This window comes from Galleria mellonella, unplaced genomic scaffold, assembly GCF_026898425.1.
Source record: "Galleria mellonella isolate WM207_F2 unplaced genomic scaffold, CSIRO_AGI_GalMel_v1 utg515, whole genome shotgun sequence".
In the NCBI taxonomy this organism is placed as follows: domain Eukaryota; kingdom Metazoa; phylum Arthropoda; class Insecta; order Lepidoptera; family Pyralidae; genus Galleria; species Galleria mellonella.
Window position 1 is genome coordinate 2019650 of NW_026442107.1, and position 12961 is coordinate 2032610.

General features: G+C 34.8%; 1 protein-coding gene across 2 annotated transcripts in view; it reads right to left on the bottom strand.

The window, feature by feature from the left end:
- Positions 1-12961, bottom strand: part of LOC113522919 (probable E3 ubiquitin-protein ligase HERC2) — a 62768-nt gene that overhangs the window by 30839 nt on the left and 18968 nt on the right. The window contains exons 33-49 of one of the 2 annotated variants that reach the window (XM_052898639.1): positions 12774-12940; positions 12558-12697; positions 11634-11817; positions 10794-11021; positions 10215-10333; positions 9673-9859; positions 9131-9282; positions 8396-8489; positions 7405-7556; positions 6733-6874; positions 5909-6034; positions 4743-4904; positions 4155-4256; positions 3428-3529; positions 2456-2688; positions 1846-1914; positions 1343-1514 (exon numbers count right to left, since the gene is read on the bottom strand). In XM_052898639.1, coding sequence (XP_052754599.1) covers positions 1343-1514; positions 1846-1914; positions 2456-2688; positions 3428-3529; positions 4155-4256; positions 4743-4904; positions 5909-6034; positions 6733-6874; positions 7405-7556; positions 8396-8489; positions 9131-9282; positions 9673-9859; positions 10215-10333; positions 10794-11021; positions 11634-11817; positions 12558-12697; positions 12774-12940 — 2531 coding nt within the window. Of the gene's footprint in view, positions 1-1342; positions 1515-1845; positions 1915-2455; positions 2689-3418; positions 3530-4154; positions 4257-4742; positions 4905-5908; positions 6035-6732; positions 6875-7404; positions 7557-8395; positions 8490-9130; positions 9283-9672; positions 9860-10214; positions 10334-10793; positions 11022-11633; positions 11818-12557; positions 12698-12773; positions 12941-12961 lie in introns of both variants that reach the window. The other variant, XM_052898638.1, reaches the window with a different exon arrangement.

Genomic DNA, 12961 nt, shown 5'->3' on the forward strand with positions numbered 1-12961 from the left:
CCTACTTGGCAAGAACGCTGATTTGCAATAAAATATGAACCTATGTCTATAAACCTATAAGGTATGGTCTGCTGCAAGTTTGATTTTATCGTAATGATGGCGTACGTGTTTACGTCCTACAAGTAACATGTCTATATGATTTCCGTTTATTTTAATAACCTTCAATGGACCTTACCACACTAGCGATAAGGCATTATTTTGCTTAAGATGGCATCGAACATATACCATGTCGCTAGTGTTGTATGTGATAGGCTTGATACGTGAAGGTTTTGATTTATTTTTGAATGACTGAATATTTTTACAGATCTTTTGGCGGTTAAAATATGTCTATATTATATTATATCTGGTAATTTAGTGCTCAACCTTATCTCCCAAAGAGTTCTTTGAGAGATGAGGTTAAGTTAATTTTGGTGAAAAATATTTTTATTTGATTTAGAACTAAGCAAATCTTGCATGAAGCCTAAAGACAAATATAAATATTTCCTCAAAAGATGAAATTCTTTACGGATTCGCAATCCGACTACCATGTTTAAATTACTATTAAATTACTATGAAACTCGTTATTATATTCGCACAATACTCAGTAGGGAATTAATGACGGTACCGAAGACGACGATGACTCATATGAATTATGATGCGTTGCTTGATTATAATGAATTTTATATCTTTCGTTATTGAGTTTTCTTTTACGGCAGTCTGAAATACAATGCCCCTAGTTTTCGAATATTTGTAATAAGTTTGGGAACTGTTGTGGTTGCGATGTCGAAGCTTGAAATTCGAGACGGTTTGTACGATACTGGATAAATGGACATTTAAATGAATATTCTGATTCGGAATATCCCGTTTTATTGCATAGACTACATTTGATTTTAACTACTGTTTTATATATAAAAAAAAAAATCTCTTACTCTAATTGCGTCAGTGAGGAATTTAGGATTTCAGCAGCTTTGTTTTTGTTAAGTCTAAATATATGAAGATCCAAGGCCTCCATCATTGCAATGCGACCTGGTAGGTCCCTTTTTAGAGGATTTGCAGTTACAAGTTAATAAGGGCTGCAAGTCGGTTAATCAGCTTTCGATTTTTAACGAAAATTGACCATTGTAGTAATAAAAAGTAAGAATGTTCGATTTTGCTTTCCGTGTTTATTTGCTTTAAAATTTACCCACCTACTAATCTAGCGCCGGTCTAACCAAGACTTAAAACTATTATTTACAGCTTATAGCTATGTACTTTCGCTACTGTACTCTCATATGAGATAGTTCTACTTATCTGTACTAGAAACGATAAAAGTAAAAGATAAATGTGCAGAGGAGAATGTCAAGTGCATGTGTACTAAACATACCAGTAACAGTACCGACACTGGAGTGGTCGATACAGCCCCACTTGTACCGCGGCTGTGTAACGGCGGCGCGCACACGCACCCTGTCCCCGGGCGCGAATGGCGGCCCGCCCGATACTACTTCCGCGTGTACTGCGCGCACACCGAATACACGACCCAAGCCGCGCCATTCCACCTAAATAATAACACATTCGAAGTGTTAGGTACCGTTTTGATATATTATAGTCCAATGTCCATTATTGAACTCATGCTGTAGAGTCTATTTTATTATTTTTATTTTTAATTAACTATTATTTTTTATCCCCAATGATTTACAATTTCTATCAAACATTCAAAGATTGGCTGGACGAAATCCCTTTTATGGGGTATGTCAGCTATTATACTCATTCTTAAGAACTCTGTATCCTATAATTTATGACTTTACTGCACAAACAAACAAGTATTATTTAAAAAAATACATATGTAAACAAGTAAATTAATGGATCAATGTAATATTTTTTTCTTACATGAAGAAAGACGTTTTGTTTTATATCTCGTTCCACTTTTTGCACTTGACCCACATCACCTAATGCCACCTGAAAATTAGTAAAAGTTATCAATAATATTTAAATTAATAAGATTTGGCCCCCAAGACTGTGAGCGATCACATGGAAATAAATAAGACACTGGATGTCGCCATCTCATTTTATCTCGTTATATATATATATGGTTAGCGATAACGATTATATTAATAGATTTGTTTACAAATTGTGTAGAGGCTCTTCGATATGGAAGAAATTTCTATAGGAAAGCATTGCAGTTATTTAGATAGCTAAAATTTATGTGAAGCAATGATTTATTGAATTTAAAAACTATACCTATGTTAAATACCTCAAGAGTAAGTATTATATTATTGTTTATTTGTTAATTAGCATGCTGTGTTCCTCTTAAAATTATTGTACACTATGTATAAATAGACAGTAATCTTAATTAAAAATCTTATCAGTGTAATAATTGCTGGGAGACAAAATAAAGATAAAATGAAATAAACAATAAGTTTAATTCATCCTGACTTTTTTGCGCTTTAAAATTGGCTTATGGTTCAGTTAATAAATAAGAATAAAAACAGGGACTTACACTTTCGAACGCCTTGCAACATCGTACAGTCATCCCTGGCGTGATAACGTCCGATACATACTGAGCGTACTCATCTTCCGAGGCAAAACAACTACGCCAGCGGTACGGCGTTTGCTTCTTCTCGACTTTGGACGTGTGAGGCTTCACTTCAAATACTGTATCGTCCATGCCTTGCTGGGGAAGCTCCAGTAAATATGCAACTAGTGATTCTACTGAAGGCAAACTAGTGCCACCTAAAAAAAAAACATATTTTTATTAGCGAAAATTAATATAGAATAAAAATATTCGTAGTTTATGCTTTGGAGAGTTCAATCTCTGTCTAATATAGAATATTCTGTTTCGTTACATATAGGTATAAGCAAAAAAGGTAATATTTTATAAATTGGAAGTGATTCCAAAATCTGATATATAATATTCACTGGCAAATACATAAGGCAAATCACTTTATTTCTATATACGATTCTTCTTGCTAGCAAAGTAAAATTAAGATTATTTTGTAAAAGTTAAATTTTGTTATGTCAACAATGATGACCCTAATGCTGTCTCATTCTTTCCATTGATTGCAGTAGGGTGAATGTATTTAAAAATGGAAAAAATTATCACTTATCTAGGCCCTCCCGGACAGCCAGCCTCTTATATAGAAAATATGGGAATTTGAAAATAGCTAATGCTTCTTAAGCTAAAGCTTCCTGCTTTCTGCTGCTTTCTTTCAACTTTGGGTACTTCTCAAATAACAAGCCATCTCATCCATCACCCATATAGATTAAATTTAGTCTTAACTTCTATGCTATATCTACATAAGTAAACTATGTATTTTCTCATGTAAATGAGTGTTTCCTTTGAAAAAAAAACCTAAACCATTACTTTTATTACTTATTTAAAATATTAACTATTAATTGAAAACACTATTTAGATCAATATAAGAATAAAAAAAAAATGCTAATATGCATTTTGTATACGAACAATTGTTACCTAAGGCTTGAATCGCTGCGTATACCGCGTGTCGGGAGAATCCCATTTCAATAACTTGTTGTACTTGCGACGAGTTCGCCCAGGTATTGAGATCTTTACGAGCTGCAATATGTTATAAGAACATGATACTGATATAAAATTTTGTCTGTCTTAAATATATTTATTATTTTCTTATATATATATATATATATATATATATATATATATATATATATATATTTTTTTTTTTGATAATTAAGTGGTATAGCAATACTGTAACTATGGATCCAATAAAACTGAAGTACTGCAAATTACATAAGCATGTTTTTATAACGAACATTAAGGAGTATTTTTTACTATATTATATTAGCTATTAACTGTCCACTGCTGGACATAGGCCTCTATTGTAAGGGAGATTTTGACAGTAGTTGCCACGCTTGGCATGCTAGTTGGTAAACGCAGTTAGGCTTTGACGATGTTTTAAGAGGGACGCTGCTTCTCATCCCTCAGTTATTAAGTTCCCTTAGTCGCCACTTACGACACCTACGGGAAAGGAAGGGGTGGCTTATTCTATATCGGGGCCACACGGCACTAAAGAGTATACAAGTTTTTTTTTTTTTATACAACTTAGAATGGCAAACAAGCTGACAGCCCACCTGATGGAAAGTGGTAACCGTCGCCTATAGACATGAGCAGTACCATGGACATACATGGACAAGTATATAAATTGCATAATTTTTCTACTTACACAACGACGCAGTACTAGTGGAAGGGCCCATTGATAACTGCATAACATTACTCTTATCTATGATGGGCAAATCAGGCGGGGACTCATGGTCTTTCTCCTCACCTAAAATATTTAGTATTGTGTGAATGTTAGCTAAACTTGAAAAATATCTTTAAACAGATTAGTTTAATCCGAAAACGCATGCTTATTTCTTTATCAACTCTCTCTAAACTATTCAACAGATCTTGATACGTGTTTAACTGTCATTTAAAGATTTTTACAGAAGCTTGTATGAACAATTTTTTATAAATTTCACTCGTATAAATATAAGCCGGGGCGGGTTACTTGTAATAATAATCCTTACATAATTATAAATGTAACAGTGAGTTTGTTTGTTCGTTTGTTTGTTATCTTATAATGCCCTAACGGCTTAACCGATTACTATGAAATTTTGTATATACGTACTATATTTGATGGAGAAGGATATAGGCTACTTTTTAACCCGGTCAGTAAACGTATCCCGGTCACGTGGACGAATTTGTGAGTAAAAGCTAGTATAGTATATAACATTTTTTTAGCAAAAAAATACTATTAAAAAATCTTACATACCATTAACATGCGCTGCCAGCTGTTGTACTATAGTTAATGCAGCGGCTGTGAGCTCTCGCGGCGTGTGTGAAGCGGCTAACGGACTCGGCCGCGTCGCTAGTGCTAGTAAGCGCTTCAATAAAGTGCCCTCAGTCCCTAGACTGGTGCCTCTTTCTAAGGTACCTGCAATATTATTTTGAAGCATACAGGTTTTCATACGGAAAGGATCGAGTTCGAATCTGGTCTGTGTGTGTGAAGTTTAAATACTTCCAATTACCTCCCCAATGGTGGAAAACATTAAAAAACTCTGTAAACTCTAAACTAAGATGGGCCCTGTCTAAAATATGCTAGGCGAAATGTAGGCATGCTAATTATTATGTTCGCCACAAAGGTAAGACTTAACAAATGCCTAACTATCCTATTAGGGGTTTCAGTTTCATACTTTGTTATTCAAATTTTATTTAAAATGTCGCAGTAATTTACTACTATCTTCAAAGATATATTCATACAACGTAAAAAGTAGCTTTCACCGCTCTTTGGATTTCTACCCTTGTCTATGGTAATGACCGATTGGCGTTTTCGTACCTAAAAGAAAGAAGATAGGAACTAAGATATTTTCATATTTAAATTAGTTAGGATTTAGTCCAAAAACGTGCAAGACCAATATAAGAATAAAAATATGGTTAATGGTAAATATGGTTAGGATGTACAACTCGAAAAAGAAGAACAAGACGAAAGATTTCCTATCTAATATGCAGGCTTCATTACCTGTGGTTTTGTATTTTTTTTTTTTTATATAACTTAGAATGGCTTCTTGAGGACTCAGGTGTCATTCCTCTGTACCCTGTAAATTCATGTCATATCCCACCCTTCAAACCGAAACACAGCCATGCAAACATAACTGCTTTACGGTTGAAACACGAATGGTACAGAGGTACCCAAGCAAACGACTTTTGTACAAATTCTCCCTTTGGTATAAGTTGCTTAATGCTGAAAACTGTATGTGAAAGATACAACTAATATTTTCATAATCACAATTTCACCACTGTTAGGGCACAGTGGCGAAATTATGATACACTACACTAATACATAAACATGTTTTACGACATTTCTTCTTCTTATAATGTAATGTTGATTTAGACTTGAAAAGAAATGTTTATACGTTATGAATTGTCGTAATTACTTACTAGCATTATCAGGAGGTTGCATCAATACTTTCCGAAGTCGTGTGCGTGTAGTCAACAGTCCACGCACAGCACACAGAGTCAGTAATTCCATTTGCTGTTTTCTAAGGCCGTACACGTCTATTTCGGCTAAAATTGAAATAATAAATAAATATTTTTTATATTTATTTCTATTTTAAATAACTTACTGATCCCGAGTAATAGGAAAAGGCGAGGTCGAAAAAAGATTTTAAATAAGATACTAAAATTGTGACTATACAATACAAGTAATGACCAAAATAAAAAAAAAAACATTTAATTTATTTTAGAACTAGCGGCCCGTCCCGGCTTCGCACGGGTGGGCATTTTTACATTTTAAAAGGTGGCCATTAAGGCTGCACACGCGACGGAAGCTTAAAAATGGAGTAACTTCTCCCGTTTTCCCAACATTTCCCTTCACTGCTCATGCTCCTATTGATCGTAGCGTGATGAAAAGTAAATAATTGTACCAAGTTTAGTTAAAATTCGTCGAGTAGTTTTTGATTCTATAACGAACATACAGACAGACAGACAAAAATTTTACTGATTGCATTTTTGGCATCAATATCGATTACTAATCATCCCCTGATAATTATTTTGGAAATATATTTCATGTGCAGAATTGACCTCTCTACAGATTTATTATAAGTATAGATTTAAAATATTAAACGAATTATTATCTTTACTTAGATTATTTGTATAAGCATACATATAATATAGTATAACATATACACGTCACTATGGTATTAACGTACAAAAAGATTAAAAATTATACATAATAAATTATGCATTTGCGATTTAAAATATACCAGGTAAGTGATGTGGATGCATTGGCGAAGCCTGTGGGCCAGCGCCGAGCAGCGACGCACACACACGCAACGCACTCTCTCCTCCGCCCAGCGGTTGGCTTAACCGCTCTGGCTCGGCACTTTGTATTCCACTTAATTCAGTCTACAAATATAAAACATTACTATATCCTGTTGTTAGCTTTAAAAAAAAAAAGAACCTACTGTCCAACTACTTATAAAACTGTCTATGATATTGTCGTTTTTGCTTTGTACTGAACTCCAGTGAAACAAATTATAATTGGAAAGAAATATCATCATATCAGACGTTATCCGTCCACTGGCGAACATAGGCTACCATAAGAACAGTCCTGAGTCATCTGCATCCTGACTAAATACAACGTATTTGAGCTAATCACTTGATCTAGTCGAAGGCTTGTCCTGTACTGCGCTTGCCTGTACGAGGTCGCCACACAAGAACCTTTCTTTCCTATTAAATAATACAAACACATTGGTAATATAAATGGGGGAAAGAAGAGGCGATATTGTGATGTGTACATAGTGTTAAAATTTAAATGATCGTACATAAACATAATGCAAACTTTAAGTAATGAGGCGGAAAATATAATCATAGACTTATATAATACAATAATAAAACGTTATGTTCTGAGCAATTATTATTTCAATAATAAATACCTTAGTAGCGGTGTTATCGTCGTGCACCAGCGTGATCTTTGCTCTAGGCGACAGCTGTGTGACGATAGCGCACCGTGGCGGCGAGCCTGCGGTCACTCGCTGACCGAGCCTTATACGCCACTCTACGCCACCGACCACTCCCAATACCCCCGCTGAAAATAAATCAAACTACCATGCTACATCTTGATCACATCTTAGCGCCGCATGAAGGGTGATGTCTATGGAGATATTCATGTTTATAAGCGATTGTTTTCACTTGCAAGGTATACCGTCAGTATGTTTGTCATTTAAAGTTAGATAATAAAGTCAATGAATTGAAACAGACGCTGCAAATACATTTACGAGTATTTTTTCGCCCTAAAGGTGGCCTGCGAAGACAATATATATGTAAATAATATTTTCCTTTATATAAGCCGTGTAATTGAACAATTCGTGTGCACTGAAGGAAGTAAAATTTGGTGTTTTATTTTAACCAGACCCAAATTTACTTACTTAAAACTTAAAAGAACTACTTAAGACTTTAAAGCTGAGAAAAACAAAGCAAACTAAGCAAATTTTATCTATGGAAAAATGTCCTTTGTGTGTAGACCATGAGAAATTACTTGCATGTCGATAAAATGTCAACTTGAGATTCTTACACGTTTCTACTTTATCAATAAGTCATTTTTGACGTTTGTTTACGTCAAAAATGACTTATTGATAAAAAAAAAGCATAGCAGTTGGTATTTTTATAAGAGTTTAATACCAGAGGGGATTTTCTATGAAATGGTAGCTTTTTCAATATCACAATAAGTGAAAAAATTTATAATGTTAATGTTAATTGAAGCTACTTATGCAGAAAACAGCCACCTCTTATGGACATCGTAGGTAGGTAATGTGCCTGTTTTCTACACAAGTAGCTCCAACTGAGGTAATTGTGGCATTTATCAGTTTAGATCTGAGACTTAACATACTTGATCTTATAATATTAATCAAATTCAAGTTGGCATACCAATCAAACATGTGTCGAGCGTGGGCGGTGCAGGTTTGATGGTTGATGTCAAATCTTGACTGGCGTGTGGCCACCAATGCCAATCACTTGTTACCTATCAAACAAAATAAATCTGATAATTAAGAGCATTTATACCCTTATTCATAGGTTTATACAGAAGTATACGAAATAATTTATTATTTTTTAAAAACAATGGAACAATTTTCAATATTTTTTGATTGATTATTAAAAGGTATACTGACAGCAAAAATAGGTTTGATACAAATCACATATCTTAAGTGTATCAACAGTGATAAAATATACAAAAAATATATACAGGCTCAAATCACTGGTGTCCTTTTAAGGGAATATTCTACTAACGAAGCCAAAAACCCCTAAAGTTCCTATATCAACACGGCAACACGGCGCGTTCAGATGCTGACTTAGTAAGAAATACTCAAAATTATTTGTCAATAATATTTGATGCATGAAATGTCTGTCTTAACATGTACACTCTATTGTATGGGTATATATTTAATTTTGTAAAATTAAAAATATAGCCAACAACATCGATTTCACCTGTATAATCATTACGAAGAACTATGAAAGCATGACCTAAGGTCCAATGATAAGCTTATTACAACACAAACAGTGAATTCTATTTTTATAACAAATTATTATTTTAAGGTTCATAGTAATTATCTATTTGGTTTTGTTACATATTATTAGTACTGGCACGTCTTTAGCCTCACACACCATTTGTGCCGCCAAATGCAGTTTGTCAAGTAGCAGCGCAGTAAGCGGAGTGTGCCACTGCGGCGCTGCGTGCAGCTGTCGCACTAAATGCACCAGCGCTGCGCACGTCGAGCCCGTGTAGCTGGCGGTCGCGGGCGCACGCCATCTGTTGTCTGTAAGGAAAATTAATACACCGTACAGTACGCATGAAAAAAAATCATGGTATGTAGGACCAAAATAAATTTGAAGTATAAATTATGTAAAATAAATTATTAAATATTGTATATGTAGGATGAACTCCATTAGACCAAATGATCTTAATTAATATTTTGCAAAGAGTCAGTGAATTTAGGTCAATATGGTCAAAAAATGCCTCATTAGTTGTCCTCGAAACAAAGAAGAATACTTCGTGGCTCCAACTTGCACATCTCACTTATATTAATAAAAATTATAAACTGTATATTATAAACCAAACAAAACAATACACCGTCCTAACGTTCATTTCATTCAGGTCTATGTCCAGTAGCAAACAAAAGCTGAAAAAAAATTATAATATAACATACCGATTTCTTCCTCATCAGCGCCAGCAGCGACAGCGTTATGATTAGGCCGCAACGCCGGGTCAGATGCGTGCGTCTCTAACCACAGTCGTCCGATTAATGCTAGTAATTGCGCCCCTACTGTGCGCCGCCATTCATTAGGCCCATTATGTTCCACTAATACTCGTCGAAGTAACCATAGTGACTGAATCTGAAAGTATTATATCCTGAATTTGAATAAGAACAATTAGTAGATAATGAACAAAGAAATACATCCTCCTAATGAAATTAAATCTTATATCATTAGCGTAAGACTCAATTTGATTAGGTTTTTCAATCTGTCAAACTCAAGTTAGCATAGATAATTCAACATAAGAAGTGTAATTATACGCTATCATAGCATTAATTCTCTGATAAGGTAAAATACGAATCTATCAGGATAATCGAAACTAATTTCTTTTACTTAATGTCCACAAAAAGTAACAAGTGTTGAATATATCAAAACCTCAATCTCTACAAATCCAAATAATATGGCTGGGATATTCATTAAAAACCATTAAACTCACTTGTAGATATATTAAATCCTGTGAAATAGGTTTGTCTGTGGCCGAAATAATACTGTAGCACAGTTCAAACCACGAGTCAGTGCACAACGATATTCTCATCTCTGGACTCTGGGCACTTGCTGAAATAGAATAATAATGATAAATTAGTAAAGCAAATAGGATGATAATTTATTTCAATAAATAGATTTTGTAAATTTATATTACTGAAATGATGTATTTGCAATGAATATTTAATAATTGGGAACTTATGTCAAACGAGTGTGTTACCATTCCCAGTGGACGTCGACGTCTTCTTTATCATAGATAAATTACAATATATCTGTTTCGTATGACATTCCATAGTAGACCCAGAAACATAAGAGCCTATATCTTTATAATTTACTACTTGACTTGGCAAAGGTTGTTTTACCCCCTACCGTTTAGCGGTTTCCAATATTCGCGGAAACGAATATTTTTATATATTAAGATAACAACGGATTATTGTTATTTTTTTTTCTAAAGGCGTTGCGCTGTAAAGATTAGGCATTTATAATCTTTATATCACATTTGTATGTTCAAGTTCTTTGTTAATATCGATACCTCTAACTAAGGCGAGCGCAGTGTGGTGCTGCGCGGCGAATGCCGTCGGCGGGGGTGCAGCGTGCGCATGCGCAAGCGTGAGTAGCCGCCGCTGCAGCGCAGCGACGTTGCGACGCGCCACCGCAGCCGCGCCTCCCACCGCGCCCGCGCCCACGCACAGCGCGCGTACTGCACACGTACATGCCGCGCGCACTTCGCTCACTGGCCACCACTCGATACTGTTGTCCACTGCAATGCGATTGGGAGTGTAAGGAGCCATATCTATTGTGATGTGACCATATCGCATTTAGGTACTTGACACGGTTATAATAAATGCATACATTAAAATTAGCTCAAAAGTACGTTACAAAAGAAAACTACAAACATAAGAGGTAAAATTTATTTAGTTTTTACCCGCGAATTCGTGTGACCAGGGCATTATTATACTATTACTATTATTGAATTAATGCTTTATATTAAGATGTGTAAGAGATTGCTATTAACGATAAAACGGACTTCTGTGATTGCGATTTTGTATCAATATTTTATGTATAAATATTTTTATATGGAGTAAAAAGTTTGTTACGTTATATATGAATGGCGGAGATAAAAAAAAGTAGCCTAAATTTCCATCCCAAATACCAATTTTCATTACGATTAGTTCTTAAAACAACAAAAGACAAGAAACAAACTGACTTTCGCGTTTACAGCGATAGTAAGGATTTAAGCCCTAGTTAAGACTTGATTAAGTTAAAGTTATTTTGAATTATATTTTATAAGTAATTTTGAAGATATCAGTATAGTATGAGTACAAAGTAGTTTTACATAATAAATATACAAAATTACCATCAACAAACTCACCAGTTCCATGCACAGTCTCGTCTACCGACGGCGGTGGGGACGGTGAACGAGCGAGTTTCAGGTCGTACTTGCCCTCCTTGCCCATACGATACGAGTTCGTTCCGCCAGCGTCCCACGCTACCCGCACCCACCCGTCTTCGCCGAGTTCTCCAATCACACGACCTTCTCCGCCCGGCACTCCGTCCTTTATAATAATAAGAAGTACTTTTTAATCATTGATAGAGAATATTAATCCAAAGGTATAGAAAATTACCGGGAACTATTATATGCATAATATGCCTGCCTTGTGGTCCCGGCATAGAATGGAACATCCCTTCCTTTCCTGTGGGTGTCGTAAGAGGTGACTAAGGGAACTTAATGGTCGAGAGATGGGCAGCAGCGTCCCTCTTAAGACATTACTAAAGTCTATCTGCCGGTGCCACCCGCATGACACACGTGGCAACTATTGGGAAAACCTCTCTTTATAGGGGAACGCGTATGTTCAGCAGTGGGCAAATAAGGGCTGATATTATGATGAGGATGATGATGATGATGATTATATGCGTAAAGGATATAATCGTCATTATTGTACAATGTCACTTATCTTCTTTAGCAGTAGTAGGTAGTCTTTAGGTAGATAGACAGATAGACAGATAGAAGTAAAATAATTAAAAAGCAACTAGAATAATATTTATTATTTCACAATATATATATATATATATATATATATATATATATATATATATATATATATATATATATATATATATATATATATATATATATATATATATATATATATATATATATATATTATGAAAAGTATTTCCTGTAAATACATTTTCTCTTTTATGTAAAGTTAGAACAATTTCATAACAATCATAAAAGACTTAATTGTCTTTTTCATTATTCATCACATTTCTTACCGAAATACAAAATACTTACTTGATCACCCCATTTCCAGTCTTTGCCACGAACCACACGTGTTCCAATTTTCATTAATGATGCAAGTTCAGGCCCTGAGAGGGAAGCGCCTCGGGCCCGTGCACCCAAACGTTCATCTTCATAGATAATTATACAATCCGCTGAAAAATAAATAATTAAAACTGACCTCTAATTCTGATACATAAGATTCAAATTAATTAAGTAAATTTTACTTACATTTTGATTTAAGCCCATTACAAATTAAAGATGCATGTTGTGATGTATCACCACCAATTTGTTTTAATAATGTCAAACATGAGCTTAGGGCTCCGCCGTTTATGAGCTGTTCCAGTTCTGGTCCTTGACACCCTTCAATGAGTAACGATAACAGCGTTATTAGGAATCTAAAAGAAGAATGACACTCA